Below are 27,319 nucleotides of genomic sequence, written 5' to 3' on the forward strand. Positions count from 1 at the left end.
AGCATGGTTACCTGATGTGGTTTTATAATTTGCTTTTATTAATCAAAACAAACAGCCCATTGCAGTGTTTGCTGATCTTTTTGCATGTCTATAAGCACCTTTGATACATTACTAACTAAACATCTGATTACATGAGTGTATTAGTCTATTCGGCTGCTCTGTTAGGGCAGTCAACACAGTACATATATTATATACCACAATCACTTATATCCTGCTGCACCACAGGGAGTTTCTTAACCAGCCCACTGTGAATCATATGCTCAGTTTCACAGGATCTGGTCAAGAAGTTTGTTTGTGACTGTATTGTGCATATAGTGGGTAGCTAGTGAGAAGCACCATGCGTACAGTATATAATGTTTTTCTCTACGTTAGCGCCATACAAGAGGGGCTTTGGGAGACCAAGTTTACTTTACCGTTCCTGCCTAAACAAATTTGTAAGGTACCAGCACATACATGTTTCCTGGGACCAGAAATGAGTTGATAGGATTTCTAAAACTAAAAAAGCTTTTAATTCTGAATCGACCGTTCCCTTGTGGAGCAGTTTTTTTGTAAGTGAATCCACAGTGTGTGTTTGATATGCATGCAGTTTTTAGATAATTGCCTGAGCAATCGAATTTTCTGTACAGTTTTCTTCAGTTGATGGTTGTTTTATTCTCCATTTTCTTTTTCCTCTCATCATTTCAGACAAACCAGAGGTAAAGATCATGGTGGGATTTCCACAGGGCTTGACAAGAGAAGGCGAAAACCTGGAGCTGACGTGTAAAGCGAAAGGCAAACCCCAGTAAGACACAATCAAACACATTTTTCAACCAGTCAAACACAACCATAGGGAATAGAAGCAGACCAAACCTCTTCACTGATGGCAACACAAATGTTTATTCACATCCTACATCACATTTCTTCATCTCAGGGTAGCAAGTTTGCCCTTGCCTTTAAAAAAAATGCATAAAAAATTTCTTTTTTTTTACACATTCAACATCTGAAAAAACACAAATTGAACGTAGTGTTATGTTTAAGTCAAATGGAGAAGAACTTGATCACTTCATTTGATCCATTCATCCATCCATCCACCCATATATTCATCCATGCATCTGTCCATCTGTCCATCCATCATCCATCCATCCATTTATCCATCTAGCCATCCATCCGTCCATCCATCCATGTATTCAGCCATGCATCTGTCCATCCATCCATCCATTTATCCATCTATCCATCCATCCATCCATCCATCCATCCATCTATGTGTCCATTCATCCATCTATCCATCAATTTATCAAAGTATCCATTAAACCTTCCATCCATCCATCCATCTATCCATCCACGTGTCCATTCATCCATCCGTCCATTCATCCATCCATGTATCCATCCATCCGTCCATCCATCCATTATCCATCCATCCATTCATCCATCCATCCATATATTCATCCATGCATCTGTCCATCTGTCCATCCATCATCCATGGATCCATGGATCCATCCATCCATCCATCCATGCATCTGTCCATCCATCCATCCATGCATCTGTCCATCCATCCATGCATCTGTCCATCCGTCCATCCATCATCCATCCATCCATCCATATATTCATCCATGCATCTGTCCATCCATCCATCCATCCATCCATCCATCCATCCATGTATTCATCCATGCATCTGTCCATCTGTCCATCCATCCATCCATCCATCCATCCATATATTCATCCATGCATCTGTCCATCCATCCATCCATCCATCCATCCATCCATCCATCCATCCATATATTCATCCATGCATCTGTCCATCCATCCATCCATCCATCCATCCATCCATCCATCCATCCATCCATTCATTCATCCATGCATCTGTCCATCCATCCATCCATCCATCCATTCATCCATGCATCTGTCCATCCATTTATCGATGTATCCATCCATCCATCCATCCATCCACCCACCCACCCACCCAGGCCCATCAGCACCACCTCTTGACATCATCATCAGCATAGAAACAGTTGAAAACCATTTAAGTGGTATCCCCTGTTGAGAACACTGAAGGTAGTATAATGCATCATAAATTACTAAGCACATTGATGTTATAATAATGTTAAAATAACTCCCAGCCAAATTGTATCAGACTGCATGAATCTTTCAAGTTGAAAGTTTCTTATTAAGCCATATTTTTCTATTCCTTGTTAAACTCAATGCCAGCACAGGGTGTGCGGAAACGTTTTTCTTTTCATCTGAGAAACCTCAAGGCAGCAGCCGTTTAAGTAAAAATGACGCCATAAAATAAAGATTTTCCGTGAATAATTGTAGAAAAAGTTTTCTCTCTTTTACCTTGAGTTATTTCTCTGACATTCTTCCCTGTGCTATTGCTGTATCATTCTCTGACTCTGGATGTAATTTATATTTTTTCCTCTCTTTATGGGAAGCAGTTAATATTAAATTACTCACCACACAGCTGCTCAGTATGTACAGTATCTGTAGCAGCTCATAAAGGAGATAAAATACTTGCACTGTTCCTGTGGGTCTACTGAGAGAGAATCTATCATGTGCTGGCTATAATGCCTACCTTTAAACTGCCTGTTTGACTGTAACACTGCATTTCTCTGCTTATTTTAAAGTATTTTTGTCCATCTTTACACTAATGTGACCCTGTCCAGTGGAGGTTTAACCAATATGTCATTTATGAACAAAAACTTTGAAAGCCTGCAAAGCATTCAGAAGCTTCAGTTTTCATATAATTTCATTTCTTGGCAAATTTGGGCAAATTTACTGAAATAATAGTTTCAACATGAATATGCACAATGAATTGCGTGTCTGTTAGATTGTCCTAAAGCAGAGATATAGGGCAAAAAGGAGAAGAGAAAAAGTTGCACTTTGGATCTTATTGTATTAATTAGGTTAGTTTTTGTATTCATTTAAATAGTCGCTGATAGTAGACAAAGTTGGATTCAAGTCATTTCCCTCCGTGCTGAAAAGGTACAGCAGCCTTTATTAGTGCTAATTGATTTCTGCAAATGTCGGCCGGTATCATCTGAAAGCTCCCGCCCGTCTCTCATTAGGCTGCCATTTCATATGTATCACTTTCGAACACAGGTGTTGGTTTGTTCGGATGACAGGTTTCTTTGATATGAGATGTAATGGAGTGCAAATGAAGCCATTAGAGTGATCAGGGGAAGAGTAAAACACAGAGAGCCTTGGGCAAAAGTCCCACTGGACTTTTCCAGCATCAATATAGCTGGCAGCATTTGCTTTAGTTGTGGTAATTAATTGACAGGGCGGTTCAAATTATGGCAGAGCAAAACAATCAGAAGATGTAGTTGTAAATATTAACTTAAGGTGTCTAACTGTTAGGTGCACTGAAAGAAAATCTGTATGGAGAAAAAAAGGTAAATTAAAACCATTTGCTGAAGTTGTTTTAAAAGTTTCTGGAAACGTTTAACTAAATGACAGCTTGTAAATTTTGGCCCATAATGGTCATCCACCATTTTTTGGTTCGATAAACAGCAACACAGCTGTCATATATTAGTGAAAAATACGGTTAGCTATATGGAGTTCTCTTCCATACTGAACGGTTGCCTGGTAACCCCTCACCCGTTTGAGTTATGCTGATTAGCTGAAGTTAAGGCATGCTGCGGTTGTCCAGTAAGAAACAGATACAGATAAAGTTGGATGATGGATTTTTATGTAGAAGTTTACAAAGTACAGATATGTGGTTCTGCAACAAGAAATAAAAAAACATAACTGATTACCAGTATTCACAATAACCATAAGCTTACTCACATTCAGCACCAGCATATATAAACACAAGCCATGCATATAAATGCAGATGGAAAATATATAAGTTGACAACTCTCACACAATATTAATAAACTGGGGAAAAAGGCTCCAAAAATGCCCTAAGTGGGATAGCAAATACAGTTTAGCTCAATGGGGTTACATACAGAAGCTAACAGGTCCATTTACACCATTGTTTAGAAATCAGCCTCAATTGACACACCAAAGTAAGCTTATATAGCATTTTAGCTGGCAAAAAAGGGTGGCTATAATCATTAACATCAATATATGGATTTTACGTAACATTAAAACACAGTAACATTAACCAGAACTATCTAAAGCTGTTTACTCACTTCATCATTAACGTACTGCACTTAAGGAAACTTCCACCACTCCGGATGTCTGTGTTAATGTCTATCTGCAGTGGGCAGCCTAGACAATTTGTGGTGAAACCTGACGATGACTGACAGCCAGTGAGAAACAACTTGTCTGAAAGAACTAAAAAAAAAAAACAGTATGAGCTGGACTGGCCTTTTTACAATTAGTCGTTATTTAATGAAGAGGCATCAGAAGAAAAATGCAAAGCAGACATATCAAAAAGAAAAAGAAAGCTCTCATTCAGAAAATTAAGATACCAGAAACATAAAAAGCCCAAGATTCCATCAGTTTAAGAGCAACAATAAATCTCCAGCATTGATAAAAAAGATTGGTTTTGTCCTCAAAATGGACAAAGGAGGAAAGGAGACTGACTTCTTGTTCCCAGAAAGAAGCAAGAAACTCAATACTCTTTGTGGAAATATTTTAGACCTCAGGGTTCTTCATAGTTTGCAATGAGACTGTTGGAAATATAAGACTGGTATAGACTTTTTTTGGACACATAATGTAAAATCAGCGATTGTAACTGGCCAGAGGACAAAACAAAATGGTCCATATCAGATATTATTAATAAAACTATCACAAGTATTACCCTAGAACGCCCCCTCAAATCAAATTAAGACCCCCTCCCTGCCTCAGGGACCTCATTGATCATTCAGACATGGCTGTATTGTAAAAACACTGAAAGACGTATTTGTAAAACCATTAAAACACTTTTGCACCATATGTTCTTGCTAAAAAGTTTTTCTTCTGATTTCTTTTTGCTGTCTGTCATCCGATAGTCATTGTTATCACATCTACTCCAGGATGTTTCCTTGTTATTTGCTAAACTTCCCTGTAAATATTGGAGGTTTCAGCCTTTCTATAGAAAGAAAACATAATAAAAGAAAAAAAAAAATGTATCTACTGATTAAATCACTTTGTTGGTTGGTGTACTGTTAGCTGTTGCTGAGCTTTTCTTTGCCTGCAATAAGTTTAACAGGGTTCAGCACTCATGCTTCAGTACTCAAATCTTGAATGGGTGAAAGCCTGCATATGAAATCCATTGATCCATCTTTCTATCTGTTATCTATACTCGCTTGTTTTTGCATCGTTGCCTAGGCGATGGGACTTTGACCAGTGCCTTAGTCTGGAGGTCATTCAATGAGATGGCAATGTACATCCTGGACACTTCATCAGTCCCTCACAGAGACACAGGATAGACAACATGTACACACACTCTTGCCTAATTGCAAAATAAAGAAACACATTTAACTAAATGCTCATCTGTTTGGGTTGAAGGAGAAAGCTTCATTATCTGGAAATAGCCATGTATTCGTGCTACAAGGCAACAGTGCTTCCAATTAAATCACCTTGCATCCTGTAAAATCTGAAATTCTATAATAAAACCAGAACAGAACTTTTCACTTGAACTACCTGCATTATTTACAGGCCACACCCCCTGCGGTGGCAGCATTATGCTGTGGGAATGTTGGTTGGCTTGTCCAAAGACACTGAAACTGGTTCTTATTACAGATTCTTTAAAACAAAAACATTGCTCCAGAGTGTGCAGAACTCAGGACTAAAGCAGAAGTTCATCTTTCAACACAAAGGTGCCCCGAAGCAAACAACTAAGATAATAAAGGATTGTTTTCAGGAAGAGTGGATTGCAGAAAATAAACCAAAACAGAGATGTGAAAACTGCCAAAATATTAGGCAGTGGGTGTGTCAATGTTTTTATTAGATTTCAATGTTTAAACTGTTTATTAATTTACAACATTGCTTTTACTCTGGGACTATGTACATTTCTCTAAGGGAAAAAAAAAAGGATTTCCAATACAGGAATTAGTAAAATAGATTTCTGCAGAATCTTGCCCTGAAAGACATCTTAATGTAGTGTTGTCAGGTTCCCTTTTGCAGGTTCCGTTTTTATTCTATGATCTGTTTAAATGGACATAACAGGAACACACAGAGACATAACACAGATCAAATCCTCTGTGTCCCCTCCCCACCAGACCCCCACAGTTTCCACACTTGGCATAGAGACAAGCTCACTCCCTGTATTCATTTTATAAAGATGAAAACACAATCAATACACTGAGCCGGGAATTGGAAGTCATTTTCATTAGAGCTGCTGAGAGTTGTGTAGTCCTTACCAGCAGATAGCGGAACGGGGCCCCGGCTGCAGGCAGCCATTTGTATTCCAGACGCCTGCCCTTCCTCTCTCCTTGCTTCCCATCTTACCTCTTTGGTCTATCTCTGTCTATCAACCTCCCTTGAATTTATTTTACCTTCTCTCACAGAATCCGGTCTACCTATAGAATTTTATAGATTATGTCTTTCTCTCCATCTTAAAGGAAAGTAGTCATACTTTTATTTATTCTTTACTCTCCCCTTCTACTGCTGGCTAACCATGCCCATTAAACACCCCTTGGATTTTCTTGTTTTAGAGTCTAGCTTCTGCATTTTTCTGCTTTGTTTTCTTTCTTTGTTCTTTTTTTTTTCTGATTCCCACGAAATATTCTTTTAAAGGGAAGGAAGCAACTTAAAACACAGCAACAAAATTCAACAAGAGAGGCCATCAGCGCACGCTCAGGGGAAATAACGGTGGCTGGCAGTGGTCGTTGGAAGCTGTCGTAGCCAAATGGAGGTGTTTTTTCTCCCACTCCCCCTCCCTAAACCTCTGCCACTCTGGGCACTCTGAGCTTATTGTCATAGAAATAGAGTTTACCACCCTGCTATTCAAGAAGAGACAAGAACAAAGCCTGATGCTTAGTAGTTACCAACCTACGCGAGTAAAAACATAAAACGCACGCAACCGCCAATTCCAAGACAAAGGCGCTTGCAATTATTTCCATTCATTTTACACAAAGACTGAATTAGATTTCCATGATGTCAGTAACTATTAGGCTCTGACTAAAACATGCTAAAGGTCATTTAAAATATTTAAAAAAAATCTATTTTGATACATCATCTACAGCAGCGTTCCCCAACCTTTTTTTGGGGGGTTAAATACTAAAATACTATTAAATAAAATTATACGACTGGCAAAAAATCAAATAGAAACAGCATAAAAATAAAACTCACCATTATGTTGAATTAGTTGGAGTCCTGAGCTTGTTTCTGTGAAACAAGCCGGTCCCATCTAGGCGTAATCGGAGACAATGACACACAAAGTGCGCTCCTGATGTCCAGTCTGCTTTGTAGCTTTGTTTTGGTCGCTGTAACTGCAGAAAATCCCGCTTCACAAAGATAGGATGTTATAGATAGGATGCGTCTTGACCTTAATTAACCTGTGTCAAGAGGCACAGATGCACCGAATGATGTAATTGGGAGAGAATACCCCAATTTTTTTTTTATTTTTCTAAATAAAACATCACTCAGACTCTGATCGTTGATAAATTATATATATATATATATATATATATATATATATATATATATATATATATATATATATATATATTTTTTTTTTTTCCTGTGCGGCCCGGTACCAAATGACTGACGGACCGGTACCGGTCCGCGGCCCGGTGGTTGGGGACCGCTGATTTACAGTATACTGCAAAAAAACGATCTAGATATAAGTAATAAATTCTTAAATTAGGTGTATTTTGCCTCAATTTGAGCAGTTAAATAAGTTTATTTGCCAAAGGAATGAGTCTTTTGACTCTTAAAATATAATAATTATATAATATACACTTGAAATAAGAAAATGAAATTGTTTTTTCTTATTTTAAATGTAAATTGTCTTGTTCCATTGGCAAAGTATCTCACTTACCTCCTCAGTTCAAGTAAAAATTAACTTATTTTAAGAAAAAAATGACAGAGATTTCATTTTTGGCAGTGTATAAGCCAAGTTTCAAGTGGTGCACTGTATCTGCTTTTTGAACCTGCTTAAAAAAAAATCAGTGGGAGGCGACCTCATCTGGTGGTCAAATTTGGTATTCTACAGTTAAATTCAGAGGACTGCATCTCTAGACAGTTTTTTTTTTCTTTGCCAAGGGCATCATGCAGTTCTACCATTAAAAGAAAAGCCAGATATGCTACCATATGAAAGGGGGATAGGGAATGTAGCTCCACAGCTTGTGTTTTGCAAGAGTAGTCCTTTTTGAACAGGATAATTTTTTCATATAGTTCCAACTAGTATCTAGTGTGATTTGTAGTAAGGGGCATAGATCTGAGGTGGCAGAATAAAAGGAACCCTCTTTTATAGTGGCATCATAAATGACCCATTTTTACAGTAATCAAGACTGAAGTTTTAAAGTTGAAATTTAAATAAGTTGTTAAGTTTTTAAAAATGACTGTAGTGAACCTTATAAAAGCAAGGGAGCCCAAGTCCAGTCCTCCAGGGCTACCCTCCCACTTTTAGATCCATTTCTTCCCAAACATCTCTACATCAAATGCAGGCCGCATTACAAAAAGGCCTCATTTATAAAACATTATGTGGAATCCACACAAAAAATTGGAATTATAAAGCTATGTACAAACTTCGTAGCATGCAATTTTCATTTATAGATCACAGCTCCATCTCAACATTTGATAACAATGTTCGCCCTTTGTTCTTCCCTCCACACATTTAGACTTAGGCAAACTGTATTGTCATTTTGTATACACTGATGATTGAAAAGAGCAGTTTACAACAGTGAAATGAACATTACCGTTATAAAATGCAGCGTTGATCATCATGTAAACAGTATGGGAGAAAAAAGAAAACCAGTTTAAAAAATATTAGTGTAAAAGGTCATTAATATGGAAAAGCTCAGTGCAGGGCAAAATAAATATGGTGCAAAATGCTGTAGAGCATTCAGTTGTTTCTTATTTAGAAGGATTATAAAAGTTTCAGCCACATTGGTGGTGCAAAATAATGTCTGAAGTTTGATGCAGAGTTCAAAAGTTCAACAGTCTGATGGCAGCGGGGAAAAATGCTGTTGCAGAACCTGCTGGGTCTACAGCTGATGCTGCAAAGCCTCTTTCCAGAGGGCAGCAGGGAGTCCATGGTGGGAGTGGGAGGGGTCACTGATGATGTTACGGGCTCAGGACATGCTGGGATGAAATGTCCTTAGTCGAGGGAAGAGGACATTTCATCCCAGCGCTGCATTTACCCATAAATGGCAGAGGACAACATGACTTTTAAAATACATTTAAATGAGCCAGCTGACCAATGGTGTTTCATGGTTAAAATGATAACTATGTATGGAGAGGAAAAGGGGAAAAAAAAGCAAAGTTTTACAGAGGAAGAAATAGATTTGCAGTTGGGATATTGATAGCCACATTATAGGCATGAAAAATAAGAGGAATTATTATAAATGGAAACTTCCACAACCGTTCAAAATGTGATGTTTGGACTGTTCATATTAACGATGCTGCCTATAATACCTGGGACCTATTGATAATTATAAAGAATGGTTTTGTTCTAAAAAGTGTCTCAAATTAAGAGGGTTAATTAACTGTTTCTTAGGAAAATAAAAGCAATGCTGCGTTTTTCCCTGCACCTGTAAATAAACAATAATACAGTATTCTGATCAAGTAAGTCATAAATTGATCGTCTGTGATATAGAGTAAAAGGATGCGGTCTATTTTGAATTTACCACTTTGGCATCTGTGTAACCAGCTTTCCCTGTCTCCAAAAGCACACGTTGGATAGTGTGAGACATGTTTTTGCATGGAAAGTGGCCTTTTCAACTTTCACACCCTGTTTCCATTTGCAACATTTATTAACTTAAACACAGGCCTCTACAAAGCTAAAGAACATGCAGATTGAGGGTTTTGCTCTTTTCATTCAGGGATGCATTCAAAGTTGGAGGATGGACTTTGACATCCCTATAATCTAGTACCTTCAAAGGTAATGAACTGAAAGCAGCAGCTGATCCTAATGTATTTTATGATGTTCTCATTTCAGACCACAGAGGGTGAATTGGCTGAAGGTGGACGATGATTTTCCGTCCCATGCGGTAATCATCGGAGGGGACCTCTACATCGAGAATCTGAACAAGTCCTACAACGGGACCTACCGCTGTATGGCGTCCAACCCGCTGGGCGAGTCTTTCGACGACTATGTCCTCTATGTCTATGGTAAGCCATAAACTCTGCATATCTATCCCCTGTACCTGTTGTTTTTATTCCGTTCATTCAGCTTTTTGTTCATCCACTGAAGGATCTCGCCTAATTTATGAGGTTTCTTTGATTTATGCAGATTCTGTCTGGTTTATTCAAGTCTTTAAAAGTCTTGAATACTTTGCTCAATTTAAGCCAGTTTTAGGAGACTTAACATGAACAGCAGCATAATTAAATGTAAAACACTGACTGATTTATGAGGCTGCTAAGCTGTTAACACAGGTGCTCATTTGTGACACTTGGAGCATACTAAACACTCTGCTGGCATAATTCAAGAAATGCGACTTGACTTTTAAACAAGGGATCTTTGTTGTTCTGTCTCTAACTCATAATGTGGTTCTAGCAGCACCTTACTGCTAAACTCTATCTGCTTTATTAATCCATCTGCATATCTATCCCCAACTTGCTTAGAGTAGCATTTAACACCACAGGGCAACTCTGGAGTCCTTTTCTTTACTAAAAATCTAAGATATTTTACCTCAGAAGTCGTTCATAAGGACAGTCGCATGTTATTTTATCTCCATGAAAACATCACAATTAAATATCACTCAGGGGAATTCAACCTCCATATTTTAACACCTGTTTTAACAGCAATATTCTGCCTGATGTCTTGAACTGCCAGGAATTTTAGGATGTTAATACATATTTGGCTGAGTTCTCTCCTGAGCAGCAGTATTCATTTACGTGTTGAGTAGATTTTGCCTGCATGAATTAAAACACTTGAAAAAGTAGTAGTTAGAAACCTTGAAAAGATCTTTATTTTTCACAGATGAAAAATATTTATTAATTAGTGATTTAACCAACCTAGCTCAAGCAGCATTAAGGGATTAAAACTATACTTACACTGCAAAAACTATCTACAAATAAGCAAAAATGTCTTAAATTAAGTGTAATTACCATTCATTTGAGTAGGTTAATGAGATGATCTGCCAAAGGAACGAGCTTTTTTATTCTTAAAACAAGATATTTAGATAAAATGCACTTGAAATAAGACAATATAATTGTGTTTTCTTATTTCAAATGTAAATCGTCTTGTTCTATTGGCAAATGTCTCTTTTACCTCCTCAATTCAAGAACAAATGCACTTATTTTAAGAAAAAATTACTTATCTAGATTTAGATTTTTTTTCAAGTGTAGATCATCCTCTTCAGCATTATACAGTATTGACTAATAAAATGTTGAGTGGGCTTCTCACTTAGACTACTGACTTCTAACATTTTACATTATCATTATCTGCTTACCTTTATCACGGCTGCACTATAAAAAATGAAATGGATGTACTCAACTTTTAGATTTTATAGTTTTGGCTTCTTCAAAAAAAATGAGCTTGTCAAAAACAGTAAGTTGAGCCTTTTTCACACTATAGCATGTCTCTGAATTTGGGCAAAGTCTTTTGCATCGATGGTTTTTGCTTTCAGAAAGTGGACAACGAAATGGGACAGCATTATTGCAGCCTCTGCTTTTCTAAATCATAAATACGCACATTTTTGCAATTTTTCTTGCTTCCAAATGTGTTTTGTGTGCCCTCATACCCTTCAATAACCCGTCCTGTTTTTCTGTCTAGTCATTCTAACTCTGTAGATGCCGTGGATCTAGAAAACTCTGTAAAAAGCTTTGAGGGTAATGTTCTAAAATCCACTTTTATAGCCTTTAAAGCCCAAACAGGTTAAAGCAGAGAGTGGATGTTTCAGCAGGTTATAGTAATTGGCAGGGACTATGAGCAAATAATGCCTCATAGTAAAATGTTGTTTCCTCTGCTGCTAAAGCTGACTTCATAGGGTTCAGTCAGTTATTGGATTTCATGTCAAATATATCAAACCTCAGGGCATATTATTCCTTTTCATTACATCTCAATTTAAGTCAGACTAGATCTGTTTATAGGCTGAAAAAAAAGATATTTCTGTGATGTTTCATAGTCTCTAAAGCAAAGAAGCCACCATCAAGGTGAGATTTGACTTGAATGAATATGTGTGGCTCTCTTTCATAAACTGATGGTAATCTTGTAACCTGCCTTCACCTAATTCTGCTGGATTTTGTCCTTATTCTACCCTCCCTGTCAATCTTTCATCTTTCTCTCTTTCTCTTTTTCATGGCATTATCTCAACATGCCACTCTGCTGTTGATACCAATAACATTTACTCCCCGAGAAGAGCATTATCGTCTAATGTGCTGATTTTCTCTGACCAAAATTACTTCCCAATCGCTTTTGGTGGAGCCTCAGCGTGCAGTGAAATTATTTGGCTGCTGTTGTCAGAGGGAATAACCCTCGTGAAAAGGTTTTGGGTTTTATGTGAGGGGTAGAGAAGTTCAGCGCCTGATGGACGCCAGCTGAATAAATGTTACTTACAGTCGGCTGTTCTGCTGCACTAATTACATCTGAATTAAGCAACATTGCTGCCTCCACAAATCAGTACGCTCCTAACAGCAAACTGCTATAATCCCTCTGTTAGTCTATTCAGCACTAGATAAACCACAGAAGAAACCGTATTTATGAGAAAACTAAGCATTATATCCAAAAAAAAAGAAGAAAAAACAGATTGGATCTGCTTTAATTTAATGCCTAATGTCCTCCTAAACCTCCTTAAACCACTTCCTGTCAGCAATAACAGCTGACAGAAATGTTCCTCTGAGATGGTTTGCAGCTTCAGAGAGTCACTAAAACGCTACAGCTGTGGAAATGCACGCATGCACTGCATTTGAACTCCTTTCATTTATACATGACAGGTCAAACAGAGTGCTTCTTTAACAATCATGTCCCAAAAAAGCTGCACTTAAATATTCCTGCAGCAGAAAACACTTTACCTTCGATGGAAATAACGCACCACAGTGTACTGTGAACCCTGCACAGTTAAAAAAACATCAAAAATTTGATGTAATCTTTCCAAACAACCAAATTTGCATTTATTTTTTATTTTTATTTGTTTCTGCATTCAATTAGACAAATGTAAAACAATCAGACGAGTCCCAGAAGCATACATTCTTATTAACACATTTGTGATTTTATGTTGGTAAAATATTTTAGCATGAGTCCGAATATAAACAAAAATGGATGAAAATAAAAAATGAACCATGATGCTAAGTATTAGTATCACAGTTCGTACTACTAAATTCTCCAGCTTAATTGTTGGATTTACTGCAGTTCATTTTTATGGAACCAGTTTACAACAGTTGACTCAACACTTTACCATTCAAACAGATCAGTTTTATGTACAGAACTTTCCTGCACACATGACATGTTTCCAGACACACATACAGGTTTACATTCAGTGACACATTTAAATTGGACAAAGTTATTATAAAGTGCAAAATGTTTAATTGAAATCCTTTATTGATGAAAACTCTCGGCTGTTCCAGGTTACAGTAGCTCACAAAAAAAATGCTCTTGGTTGGTTGACAACACCCATTGCCACAGAGACAGCCAGTGTGCATATCTGCTGGTTCTCCAACCTCTGCAAGGCAGCAAAAAGAAAAAGAAAAAAAAAAAAAAAAAAAAGTTTACTCTTCTTCAATAAAATAATATCAGCTCTCTGAACCCCAGCTTTTGTTCAAGTTCCACCCTTACAGCAAGGCAAGTAAATTTATGTTCATGGAACAGTTGGACGAAATAAATTATTATTTTGTTAGGAATTTAGAAGCAATTTGAAAGTAATAAACTGGTTTTATTTTTATTCATTCTTTCTTTATTGTTAGAATAAGGACATACAGGTTTTTCCCTTGTCCTCAAATGCAATAAAAATCAATTCTTTGAATGGTTTGTTCTGCATCTAGAAAAAAAAGCAGAGGCTTTTCATAACAGCCATGTTATTTCTGCATCAATAGTCAAAGGGCTGCAGCCAGCAACCAATATCCCACATTTTAAATGAGACTGTATTGAAGTTAAATAGAATACAGAAAAGAAATGTAAACATAAACAACAAACAAACATATGCAATGTTACTTTCACATCTACCATAGGATATTCATGTGAAATTTAGATTTAAATCCAGTGGTGATAAAGCATTTTTACACACAGAAAAATCCAATTAAACAACGCCGGTCCCAATTTGTTTAATAGTGAACTCTGGTTTCACACTATAGTTTTTGGCTATGGAAGGAATGCAGTGTTAATTCCAATGTTACTTGGTAACTTCCCACCTAAACTATTTGATAAATGAAAAAAATAAATTTTATTCGCTAGCCTGTGGATTATTAAAAGTGTCTCCATCCTGCATGAGCTATCTAGTTTATGCATTGGAAATGGCAATGCATTTGGCTATGTATCAGGATATGGAGATGGACTTGATTATAATTAATTCAATCAGCTTTTAATCCAATTTAATTGACCATACTTATACACAAATACTCCATAGAATGTATAATCTACACAATATTATTTTCCAAGTACAAGCAGTATTTGCCTTCCTTCATAGTTTCTACAAAATATTATCACCTTCTCTTTGCCATCAATTGCATTAAGTAAATAAAGATCATTAAATATATCCAACATAGGCTAGATTTCTTTTTTCATGGTGGGACAAATGACAGTGATCCACCATGCATGTCCTATCTGGGACTGCAATCATGCTAATGCCTTAGAATAAATGGGTAGGCTAGTGTAGACAATGATGGATGAATACATTCCTTTAAGGTGTTACACCATCTATAATCTGAGTTTGTACAAATGGCAGTAAAACTGTGACATAGTCATTTAGCACAGTGTTGAGCCATTTTCTGTTCCCTGTTTTAACATAATGAAAAAATAAAAAAGGTAAGAAAAGAAAAGTAAATAATCTAACTACTGTCGTTTTTTTTCTGAGATATTTACAATGCTATAAAGTCCAACAGGAAAAACATCTCAAATTTTAAATTTGGAAAAGTGTAGAGATTTGAAATGAAAATGTATAAATACTAGGATTGCATTGTAAAACTAATACCTCCTTATTGAGCTCATTTTATTTGATAAGTAGATGAAATAAATGAAGGGAAAGAAGAGGAATCATCAAGAAGGATGTGAAGCAAACTTCACAAACTCTTCAGGTTTGACACAGTTTAATCATTAAGAATGCTTTTCACTTGGAGCTGATAATTACAGTCAGTAGTTTTAACCATGAAGGATCATGTTCAAGGGTTCATCAGAACACTAAGTCCTCAGAGCTCACCATTATTCTGGTTTGGCAACATAACCCATCGAGGTATTATACTCCAAAATGACTCTCAATAATTCCTTTAAGAGAGAGAGGCTCATCCAGCACACTAGCCAAAAAAATAAACAAAAAAACAAAGGATGTATTTATTTATCTGTCTGCCACTCTGGGATGATTTCTACTAAATGCATCCCTACTGTTCCCAGAAGTATTGAATCTACTGTAAATGGTTTGGACCATCACGCTGCAGTGAGAGAAGCATGAGGCTGTCAGCCACTTGGACCTCTCTCAGAAGAAAGAAATATCCCTGGGAATTATAGATCCTTTTTTTTTTGTGAAAAGGCTTTTGTTATCGACTTTGAAAGAAATAGGCATCTTACAACTCTGGTTATTGGAATTTTTATCAGGTAAAATAACAGTTATAAATCAAAACATCAGTTTTGTGCATGCAAATGTGTTTGTGGCCAATTACAGCGCACATAAGATTAAACAGGGAAAAGCAATCTTCCTCCGAAGTATGCATGGAGATTGAATTTTGAAATATTAGTTGCTCTCTCTCTCTTGTGAACAACACAACTCGAACGGAGAGAGCTGCGTTCTTACCCCTCTCTCATCCACCCACACCTCTCCCCTGGTGAGAGAAACACAAACAGTGTAATGCAACATGTGGGCAACTTAACAGCATTACACACAAACACACACACATAGGAGAGAACAGCCGCCATTAAAACCAGTGAAGAGCTCCATCCTTTCAGAACCAGTCTTTTGATGACTTTGATGTGCCCTCGGGCTCACATCACTAATGTCTACAGTAATTCAGAAGCAAATCGTGCCGAACATTCGCTTTCCTAATGTGAAAAAATGGATGTTGTGGCCGAGCTGTTGGCTGCTGATTTTCACATCATGTTGCAGAACTCCTTCCAACCACACACTCACACCACCTGCTGCAGCCACACCATCAGAGCACCCCTGCTGTGAGCCTGTTAACGTAAGCAGAATATGTAAGGAGGGCATGCATGTATGGGGAAAACAAAGCTCCCTTTAAACACCAGGACTTTAGATTGTCTCTATAGGCAAAGAAAAGCCCTTTGGGAGGGTTGATGATGCCTGCAGCTGTGATGTGTATACACTCGCTGCTGTGCCTTAACTCTTTAATATGCTGTTAAAGTGAAAAAGATGCTGTCTCTCATTTCTCTGTGAGCTTTTCAGCTCATAACCTGCAGCCTGAGATGAAAAGGTCAAACATGCATATTTCTGTATGCGTTCTAGCATTTATGTTGCTCAAATAATAATTAATTACAGCAAAACATAGTTTTATTGCAAAGCAGAAAAAACAAATAATCCAGTTAATAAATTATCAGCAAATTGTTTGTTCTCCCTACTAGTAAATACTTACAGTAGAGCCAATCTGAGTATTCACCACAACAGCTGCACCCATCTCGCTATAACTTACTTCATAAAAAATCTGAACCAACAGACAACAGAAAGATCAGGAGGTACTTGGCCTCTGTAATAGAACTAACCTGGCATAAGCCAGGCAGATACATGCTTTTCATTCTGAATTGTACACCATAGACGTTTTCAGCCTATTTTGGGGGCTGATGAAGCACCCCTAATTTGAATTTTTAGATTAGATTAGATGAGCTTTATTGATCTCACAGCGGAGAAATTCACTGGTCACATATTGGCATAATAATTAAAGAAGGTGCAAACAAAGAGGAAAAAGGTGCATTAAGAATAAAGAATATATATACAGTAGATCAAGATAAATAGAATTACGGTGCAAGTGTACATGTATCACACACAATGAAAAACAAAATAAAAATAAGAAATAAAAAAAAATTAAAAAAATACAAGTCATTTGAGATTTCAAAGCACCCCTTAAATATGAGTCGTTTTTTGTAATACTTTATGCACTTTTTACAATAATAAAAACAAAAAAAGTTTACATTGTAAAAAAACTTTACAGAATTTAGTTATTTTACCCCTTTAAAGCTACAGTGTGTAATAATTACAGGGATATACAGTCAGAAATGTAATATATTATACATAACTATGTTATTTATCATCATCTATGAGCTCAGCCTCTTAACCTTAATATTTGCGTTGCCTTAGAATTCGTTATTTATAATTACATAGGAGCGGGTCTCGCAGCCATGGAGGCAGACATCTTTGCGCTACGGCAGCACAGAGCCAACAAACTAGCGATTGCGAGATCGCCCATTACGCTCGAAAGTAACTACGGCAAGTTGAGAGAGATGAACTGAGACGTACTGAACAATTGATGGCAGTATTAAAATTATCTATGTAAACACACCTCATCACTTGAGAAGGTAGGTGATGCGGACGTTGTGGAAGACATTTTGTCCCGTAACGCTCGCCGTACTGTTTGGGGGGAGATGTTCATGTTGCTGCGGTCTGCAATCTGGACGTTAGATGTCGCTAAAAATTACACACTGTAGCTTTAATTATGTTCTGGTTTATCAGAAACAATAACAAACGTACAAAAAAAAACAAGTAAACCAGCCATATGTAGCGCCTTAACTAAAATGTTGAGCAGCGCTTTGAGGAAAACGCTGCATTTAGGTGTTTCAGAAATATTCAGTCCGATTTCTGCACCTACTGATGGTTTGTTGGTGAAATGTTCATCAGCGCGGTGCTCTAATGTGTCGGAGACTGGTTTGTTTTATTAACTTTAAAACCACAACTCAATATCAATATTTAAATTTACTGAATCATTTGTCAATCATTATCATTTTTGTTTTAGTTTGTAGCTATTTGAATTTACAATCCATTTTTATGACTGCCGGTCTAAAGAGGGAGAGGCGTACGAGGGGGAGCAGAGGAGCAAGGTGTGTGCAAAGTGAAAGGTCAGGAAAAACCAGTTAAGAAAACTGACAGAATAGCAGCAGACCAAACAACAATTGTTAAGCTGGTAAAGAAAAAACTTTTCATTCAGTAGATATTATATTTTAGATATATCATAGAAGTAAATTATGGCACCCAAAAGAGAAAACTCATTTCATGAAAACAGTTTTAAAGGTTTCCATGAAAACAGTTGATTTAAAAGTTTTGATTGGATGAAATATTCTTCTAGAAAATGCTGCTTTTTGCTTTGCTTGTTAGGTTTTTGGCACACATTTCAGGTACAATGCATTAGTGAATAATGGAGTCACTTATTAGCAAAACGCACTGAAAAGGTTTCACAAATAGTAGAAAACAGTGAAATTAATCTTTTCTGGCCAGGCCACTCTCTGGGTGCTCAGCACCCCTAAACCTCTGGTCCTAGAATCTGTTCTACACATTATAGATCTGGAAATCCTCCTACAGAAAGGGTTCGCAAAAGGGGAGGGACATTAGCACAATTCTTTGAGTTGAAATAGAGGGTATTCCAGCTGAAACCGGGGCAGCCACGTTTGTTTTGCTTAAGCCTTCATTTCATTTCACATTCACATTTCTACCTTGTACCGAGCGTATCTGTCCACTTCTGTTAAGATGTATTTTCGGGAGTTTGTGAATTAAAAAATCTTGTGACATTTCACCTTGCTTGCAAAGTAACTACGAAACAGTTTCTAAAGACTAATGTTGGGACTCAGTCAAATATTCAGCTAGCAGTTCCCGCACAGTGCTCAAGATAATCCAAACTCTGTTCCATAGTGGAGGAATGACACAGAGGGTGGTACCAGAACATGTATATCTCTGTATATCTTCAGAACACTGTTGAAGACCCAGCTCTAAATAGAACATCTCATACCTTTAACTGCTCTACCCCCAGGTCCTAACTCTTCTTATCTCTCTTATCTGTTATCTATAGTATTGCCAGACGAATGCTCATACTTCCAAGTACAATATTGGTAGCTTTAATATTACCATAATCCTTATTTGTAAATTTCTTAATACTTTTTGCAATAATTAATTTTCCAATTGGATTAACATAAGCTTCTATATTTGTATGCTGATGAACATTCTCAGTCATCCAGCTCATAGTTATTCCAAAAAAAGTTAAATAACAAACTCCTGGACTACATTCCAAGATTAAAGATGTTTTGCAACATTTTTCAAAATTTTTTGGAATCCTATATTTATATTATATATTTCTTAATTATTTATAGGCATTCATTTTATAAGTTTTCATTTTATAAGTAATCACTGTTGTTTTTACAGTGATATTAACAAGCAAATAACATAGTAAATGACTAGCAGAGTTAACAGTGAAAATCCTGGACTCCGGTGTAAACATCCGATCAGAGCCCACGGGACTAGCAATAGCAGTAACATTAGAGGGTGTCAAGGCACAGAGCAGAGGACCTAAATAGTTAGCTAACAGAAAGGCGTAATTCTCAAAAGCTTTTATTAAATAATGTCGGATCTGTAATTTAGCAGCTGGGTCATCGAAGGCTGGAATCTCTGTAGAGGGAAAATTCAGGTTAGTGACCACGTAAATCTAATGGAGGATGAAAGCGAATGTGTGAGTCACTAACCTGGTCTTAGAATTCAGAGAAAGGAATGGAATCCAGCTGAATGGCTGCCAACAGCACGAAGCAAACACTGCCCAGAGACTTCCAGGACCCAAAGCCTTGAAAACTGCTGAAGTGGAAGACAAGCAGATCCAAGCAGACAATGGAAAGCAGGAGTTCCAGAAGATGAAGGCAGTGTCAAAGAGGTTCACAGGAGTCCAGGCCAGAAGATCAGAGATCTCGGTAGAGGTACCAAGGGGAAATCCAAGTCGAAGTCAGGAGGCAGACCCAGGTTCAGTCTACAGGTAGAGACCAGCAGGAGTCCTCAGACAGGTCAGGCAAACAGATCAAAACAGGAACAGGCAGGCTCAAAATTCAGAAGAAAAAACGACTCAGGATCAGGCAATCAAAAACACAAACAGGTACGCTAGAGAACTCTCAATAAAGGCTTAAATAATCTCCCACTGGTGAACAGGACCAAGCAGTTTAAATAGAGACTAGAGCAGGTGACACAAATAAACAGTGATGAGAAACTGGGTGAACTATTAAGCCAGTCATCAGTGCCAAGATCATGACAGAGGTGGGTGTGGCTCTTTTTATTAATAACTGCTGGTGTGGCTCCAAACACATTACTGTTACTTCTCTGAATAATGGCTGAATATAAATACAGCCACAGTTATCATTTAAATAACACTGGTGTAAAACCTTTTCCAAGTTCAAAAGATATATTTGCAAGGACGTTTATTCAGTAAAATATACTTTTTTAAAGATTAAGCAACTTAATTATACATCAACAGTATAGTGCTATACAAATATACTGCTATATCAGCCTGTAAACACAGCAACATTACCTGCACATAACCAAGCTTGATTAGATAGATTAAACAATCTAAATATTTAATATCTAATCTTAAAACTTGATGTATGTTTTCAATTAGAGACAACTGCTTAAAACAGCTCCAAAGCTGCACATTTGTCTCCAGTGAACTTCCACCAGCACTTATCTCCCAGCTCTCCCATTATAATAGCCAAAAAGCAGCCAGAGACAGCATCTCCCTTTAATACATTTGATTCCAGACCATTGTGACCCTTAGTGATGGAGAGCAGCGTGAGTCTGGCTGACACTAACAACGTTAACAGGAGAGAGTTCAGTCTCTGCCGCTCCAGCTCTCAGTGCATCTCTTACTTCACAGCCGAAGAAAACACAATTGTCACAGTTTTCCTTTTTAAACTTGTGTGAGACTTATCCTTTAGGGGTTTGAAGAAGTTTAAAGGCTGCTGCTGTCTACCCAATAACTTTAAGTTTCCTGCCTCTTCAACAGCTCTAGATATTATTGCCCAACATTCTCTCTGCCTCCTCCCTACGTACTACCTATTCTTCTACATTACAAGGCAGTTGTTTCCCAAAATAACAGTTGGTCACCCTGCCACAGCTTTGCCTGTTTTAGCCAACAGCAAAGGGAACTAAACTTTCAATATCATAAGGTGAGAGAAATAATTGTTTGCCCCCACTCAAATGCAAAGCAGCCAGTCAAATACTATTTGGCTACTTTGGTATAACTTTCCATCCTCCATAGAAGACAAAATAACTATAAAGACATAGATTTGGTTATACTATGTTTAGATTCCCCATTCACGTATGTTTTTTTTTAACACACATAGCAAATTAACAAATTAAATGATAGCAATTTAGTGCATTCAACCTTCTAGATATGCTGAAGGTGGCCGAGTAAGAAAGAAGATATAAGTAAATTTGTATCTTATACTGTATATTTTTTGTTGTAGAGTTTCAGACCAAGTTAAGCTACTTTGAATGTATCATGTAGCACATATTGCCCTTTTCGGGTTTGAAGAGGGGCTTACACTTGTGGTGTCATCACACCGAATGTGATCTGGGCGTCAAGAACGATTAAATGCCAAATTTGGGCGCTGAGTCAAAGGCAGGTCAAGTTGCTTTGAAGCTCTGGATGCTGTGCCTCTGGTTGTTTAGCTGCTCTGTTCTGAAGCTACAAGCTAAAGAGCAGCTTGACTTTATTTACTTTGATGAGCTGGAAAAATATTTTTAACACGGTTTCAATTGAGAAAGCCTAACTGAACATTCAGTTCATCAGGATTTTGATCCTACTAAAATATCCAGTCCTTGTTCGGAGCTCTCCAGCATGCTGGCTGGCGGCAGAGCTGTAAATACCTACTGAAAGCTCTCTGCAGCCTGTCAGATCAGCATAACCCATCAGATTATCATACCTAGAGTCAATACACTTGTGCAAGATGTCAGATTTGCGTTTATCCCTTTAGTGTTGAACGAAAAACAGAATTTAAACTACCTCAACGGGTGTGTATCCCTTTAGTCATTTACAAAAAAAAAACAATTTAAGTTCAGATCGCCATACGCTTCAAAAAACACCAAAAAGTAAGTAATTAATTTTTTTTTTGTACATGAATAAAGGAATACTGTCATGATGGGTTGTGGATACTAGCCCAAATGCAGAACACACACACAGAGACTGGGGAAAAGTTCAAAGGTTTAACTAATAAATGAACATAATAACAGGACAGGGGGGTAATCAGGTCCAGGGCTGGTCACGACTGGGTTTACAGTTCTGGAGATAGAGCAGAGCGGCAGAGGGGGGAAAAAGGAGGGTTCAGTAGCTGTCGGCAGGCTGAAGGCTTGGTGGAGTCTGAGCTTGGTTAAGGGCTTGCAGATTACCAGGTTTGAGTTTCCCTTCCAGATTCTTCAGGGAGCAGGTTGACAGATCTTTGGCAGGTTTGGTTCTCCAGGGTTCTTCTGAGATCAGACAGACAGATTTCCAACAGAGGAACTCTTCAGGGTTTCTGGTTACAGACAGGTTCAACCTGGGAAGCAGAGAAGAGAGATCAGGATCAGGTTCAGGTCAAGAAGTCAGGAGACAAGGCAGGCAGTTTGGCTCAGGGTTGGCTGTACCAAAACTGACTAACACACTGGCACTGGAGTGTGGTCCACAGCCCACTTAAATACTGGTCTCCTGATGAGCAGATAAGGAACAGCTGGTGAAGTCAGCTCTAGCTTCAGGAGATCCAATACGCCCTCTGGTGGAGAAAAGATAGACAGAACCCCAGATCCCAACAGTAACACAAACCCCTAGGAAGGGATCCTCGGCGCCCTCTGCTGGGTAAGCCTCAGGATCCCAACAGATACAAGCATGTTGGGGTAATTTAAAGTGTTTTTTTTTTTTTACAAAACTAAAAGGATAAAATAAAGGGATAAACGGCTATTGACTATGGGTATGCTGGTCTGACGGCGTATGCTCACCTGACAGAACAGCATCTTAAAGTAAATATAAAGAGTTAAAAAAAACTGCAAGTATCAGAATATATAATTAAAAATTTTTCAGCGGCAGGTTAATATTTTTAGTTAATTTGGGTTGCCATATTTCATAAAAATGTTTTAGTGCTGTAATAATGATCAGAGCTCGCTCTCTTTTGCTCGTACATGATAAATCCATTCTCCCGGGTTTTTTTTTTTTTACCCTTTACATTTATTAATTTATTTTTCATACTCAGACAGGCTCCCGATGCTTGGATGCCCTTGCACATGGCAATGATCTGCACTGGGCTTTCATTGGAATAGGGCTTCGTGCTGAAGTGGAAGCGCTCACACCTCCAGATTGCAGAGGCTTTTTAACACCCTTTATATACTCCACCTTACTGTCTTATTCACAAATAAAACAACACACTAGCTAAAGCTGCTTGTGTAGAAAGTGCTTATAGTCTTACAGACTGTAAGAGAATTTTGTTCTCACAGCTCTGATGGGTTGGTTGAAAACATTTTAGCTCAGAGAGCCAGTTCTCTGAAGTTACCGATGGGAGACAGAACCACACTGAGAGCTGCTTTTCTATGTTTACTGCATATAGATTCATTTATAAACACCATACACAATGTGTGATTTAATGAAGTCTTTTATTTTGGATTGATGTTAATTCTTTATAAATTCCATGAATAATATATTTTACAAATTCATTGTAATTTATGCAACACAATCTGAGCCACTGAGGAGACAAAACAGCCAGCTGTCTAAAAAGAGCTGGAATCCTTTTCATGATCTTATTCTTATAATATACAGATGATGGCAATGCTTTTAACGCACCGCAGCAGACTGCAAATTCACTTAAAATAATTCATCCTTTAAGATTGGTTTACTTAAAGAAAAGGTACATTTATATTAATTTTATTTCAGAATGTAAAGCACTACCTATTGAAAGGTAGGGGAATTCCTAAGTAATGTCTGGTAAGAGATCATGTATTAATTCTGTGAATATTTTCCTCAGTTAAACACATTTATACAAATGTTAAAGTTAGCGAAAATTTGAAGATTTTAAATTGCTGTTTTGCAAATTTATATAATATAATACTGAAGTGTTTTGGATTGTTAAGTACTAGTAGAAAAGATAAAACCTTTAACTTCTTTGTAATTCCTTCCCTCTGTATGTGAAACCAGCAGTGCAGCAAGATGCTTTTAAAAAACAACAACACTGCAGTACATAAACATGAAGCTCTAGCGGAAGTTCAATTGAAGGAACTCTGACTTACCTCCATCAATCAGAAGCCGATCCGTCTCTGAAGCGAGCCAATCAGCTTCGAACTACTCCACCATGAAGCCAAATCAGCGTCCTGCTTCCACTTTATAAACTCCCTCAAATCTCACCACAGCCGCTATCCTGCAATCGCAATGTCGGATTTCGATTCAGACGACAATCCACCCTCCTCCATCCCCTTCTCCGCCATCGCAGCTGAATCGTCCTCCATGACACGACTTCACCTCAACCTCATCAGAGAGTATTAATCCCAGTTGTCACCATCCCTCATCTCATCGCATTGGTCCGGCAGAAGGCCACCATGTTGAGCCCGGTTCTGCCAGAGGTTTCTTCCCAAGGGGAGTTTTTCCTCTCCACTGTCGCTTCATGCTTGCTCATCATGGACAGTTCACGGTACCTGCATCACCAAGTAGGACCTCTATATCCCGAGTCTGAGTGAAGCCCCGGCGTCAGCTCCCTCAGTCTTCTAGTCCCACAATTCTGCCCAGCAGATCACCTTGTCAACCAGCTCGGATTAAACCACCACCAGTTTCAGGCCCGGGGGAACATCCCTATTCACATTCATCTACTCATGCATGTTAAAGCATAACTCAGCATGAATGTTCCTGCTGAGGTCTGAGCGCCAAAGACTATACTTTCTTATCAATAAATTCTTGTAATTATCTTTTCTCTCTGTGTGAGTTTTTCAGATTGAAATCCCTCGACTTATGTTATTTTAAGTGTCATAGCGTGTCAGTGCAGGGGGAAAAGTGTTTGAATTTAAGAACATTTTAGATACATAATCCTTTTAACAAGGGCATTCTGAATCGGGAATAAAAGTACACTCCTTTATTTAATCAGCCTGAAAGTCTTTTGAAAATACAGATGTCTGAAAAATGTAATTTCACTTGTTCAACTTAAGAACAAAGGGAACCCCTAAAACGGCTTTTAAAAAAATGCAGAAAAAAGGCTTGAAAAGGGTTTAAAGATAAAGTAGAAAATCAATGGGGCAAATTTTCAGTACTAGTGGACAGAAATTGGAGAAATAAAAGCTAAAACAAATGAAAGGTTCAACACTTAAATCTGATATAAGTCTGTCATGTTGATTATGGCTTCTCTGCACCAATAAATAGTTTCAGCAGCGTCACACTAAGAGTATTTCAATTCTGCTTATTTGAGGATACTGATAAAACAATTATATTAGTATGGAGGGTGACAATATAACGAACAACTTATGAAATAGTCATTTAATTGTGTCAATATTTATTGAAACTGGAATTAGATTTCAATTATTTACTACATATATATTTTAGTTAAATGGGCCTGAGCTATTTTAAGAAGTGAATATTAAAATTTCTAACTCATAACCTCGAACTCAACGCTATTCCTGACATTATGAATTGAAAAAGGTTCTTGGAAAAAAAAGCATAAGGTCTTCATACTTGGAAACAAGTCCAATGGATTGTTTTTAATAATTTTTTGGGAATTATAATTTCACGGTTTAAGAAATGATTTTTCATATTCCTGCGCTTTGGTAACCTGACTCCGCCAGATGGATATGTGGAGCAAATCCATCTGGAAACCTTAATTTTGGGAAGGGGCGAAAATACTGGTTAGCTGATTGGCCTATGTTGGTGATGGACGGGCCAAATAAACCAATCAGATCAACGAAGCATATGACGTACTAATAGAGCGACGACGAAAACACAACCACAAGCCAGACTACTCTTGCCGAAACCAGTCGGGAGAAGAGCAAATACATTTTTTCCTCTGAGAAAAGCCTCCAGAGTAGTGTTTTGTTCTTCTTTCAGTGAAGAAATACTCTGTAATTCCGATAAAACTTGCTCGATAGCCACGCTAACGCTAGTTTCATCGGCTGAAGCCGCCATGTTTTTTAGACTGAACTGTTGCGCTTCTCGTTGCGTTACACCTTAACCCGCCTCAAAGCCAACGCTGATTGGACGTTCGTTTGGTGAACGGCTCCAAATTTTCTTTAACGGAGAGTCTCCAGACTGATTTGCGAGTGAAATCTTCAAAGCTCGCGAGATCAGGATGGTCTCACTAGGCTAGCGCTTTGGCACACCATGAATTAATTGAAATTGAAAATGTCAAACATCCATCCAATTCACATGGTTGTGTGAAACTTCTACAATGCTAAACCACAGCAGGCTCTCTCATAAACTTATTTGATAAATTTCAGATCAAAGTAGGGATAAAAAGACTAGAGTTGCTCTCCCAAGTTGCTGTAAATAAATTGCAACACATTTTTGAAGTTATTTCAACCATTTAGCGAAAATACTGAAAAGAAGTTTTACATATCTTGTCCCTAATCCCGCCTCTTTGAGGATGTGTGACAGTTTGAATTAATCCATGGTGTTCTTCAGAGAACTTGAAATCATTCATTAAATCATGAAACATGTCATGATTTATCATAATAGACGTCATAATATAAAATCACTATATTTGACTAATTTCATAATTATTAATCATATATTTATTAAATACATTCTGTATGCATTTCCAGTTGTAATGAATTAAAAATTAATGACACATTTAAATAACTATTTCATAAAGGTATTAATTTATTGAATTCTGGCACTGGTCACCCTCCATATATTAGAACTTCTGTGGTTTTTGTGTTATAATGAGATCATAATAAATAACTTCTAAAATTTCTCCCTTCTAATCTAAAATAAATCAAAACACAAGCTAGAAGGGAAACTGCTGTTTTTAAACATTTAAGCATTTTTGTAGTTGGAGTTTGAAAGCTTGATTTGATACTATTTGGTAAGATTATCCCAGACCTTTATTATTTTTGGTGATTTGCTCTTATGTTTTTTTTTTTTTTTTTTTGCTGATTCTTGGAATTAGAATTTCTGGTTTAATTTTGATGTCTGATTTCACAAATCCCATCGAATCTGCTGTTTTTGAGGAGTTAGGGTGATGGCAATGCTCTCTTTGGAA

At 37.5% G+C, this 27,319-nt stretch overlaps 1 protein-coding gene across 1 annotated transcript in view; it reads left to right on the forward strand.

Moving 5' to 3' along the window:
* LOC119786802 (cell adhesion molecule 1-like) overlaps positions 1-27,319 on the forward strand; it is a gene marked incomplete at its 3' end in the record, with an annotated part of 539,389 nt that overhangs the window by 502,934 nt on the left and 9,136 nt on the right. Inside the window, exons 7-8 of the mRNA XM_038290356.1 lie at positions 685-781; positions 10,010-10,182. Coding sequence (XP_038146284.1) covers positions 685-781; positions 10,010-10,182 — 270 coding nt within the window. The remainder of the gene's footprint in view (positions 1-684; positions 782-10,009; positions 10,183-27,319) is intronic.

The sequence above is a fragment of the Cyprinodon tularosa genome, unplaced genomic scaffold (genome assembly GCF_016077235.1).
Source record: "Cyprinodon tularosa strain WSP-4 unplaced genomic scaffold, ASM1607723v1 ctg28, whole genome shotgun sequence".
Taxonomy (NCBI): Eukaryota; Metazoa; Chordata; class Actinopteri; order Cyprinodontiformes; family Cyprinodontidae; genus Cyprinodon; species Cyprinodon tularosa.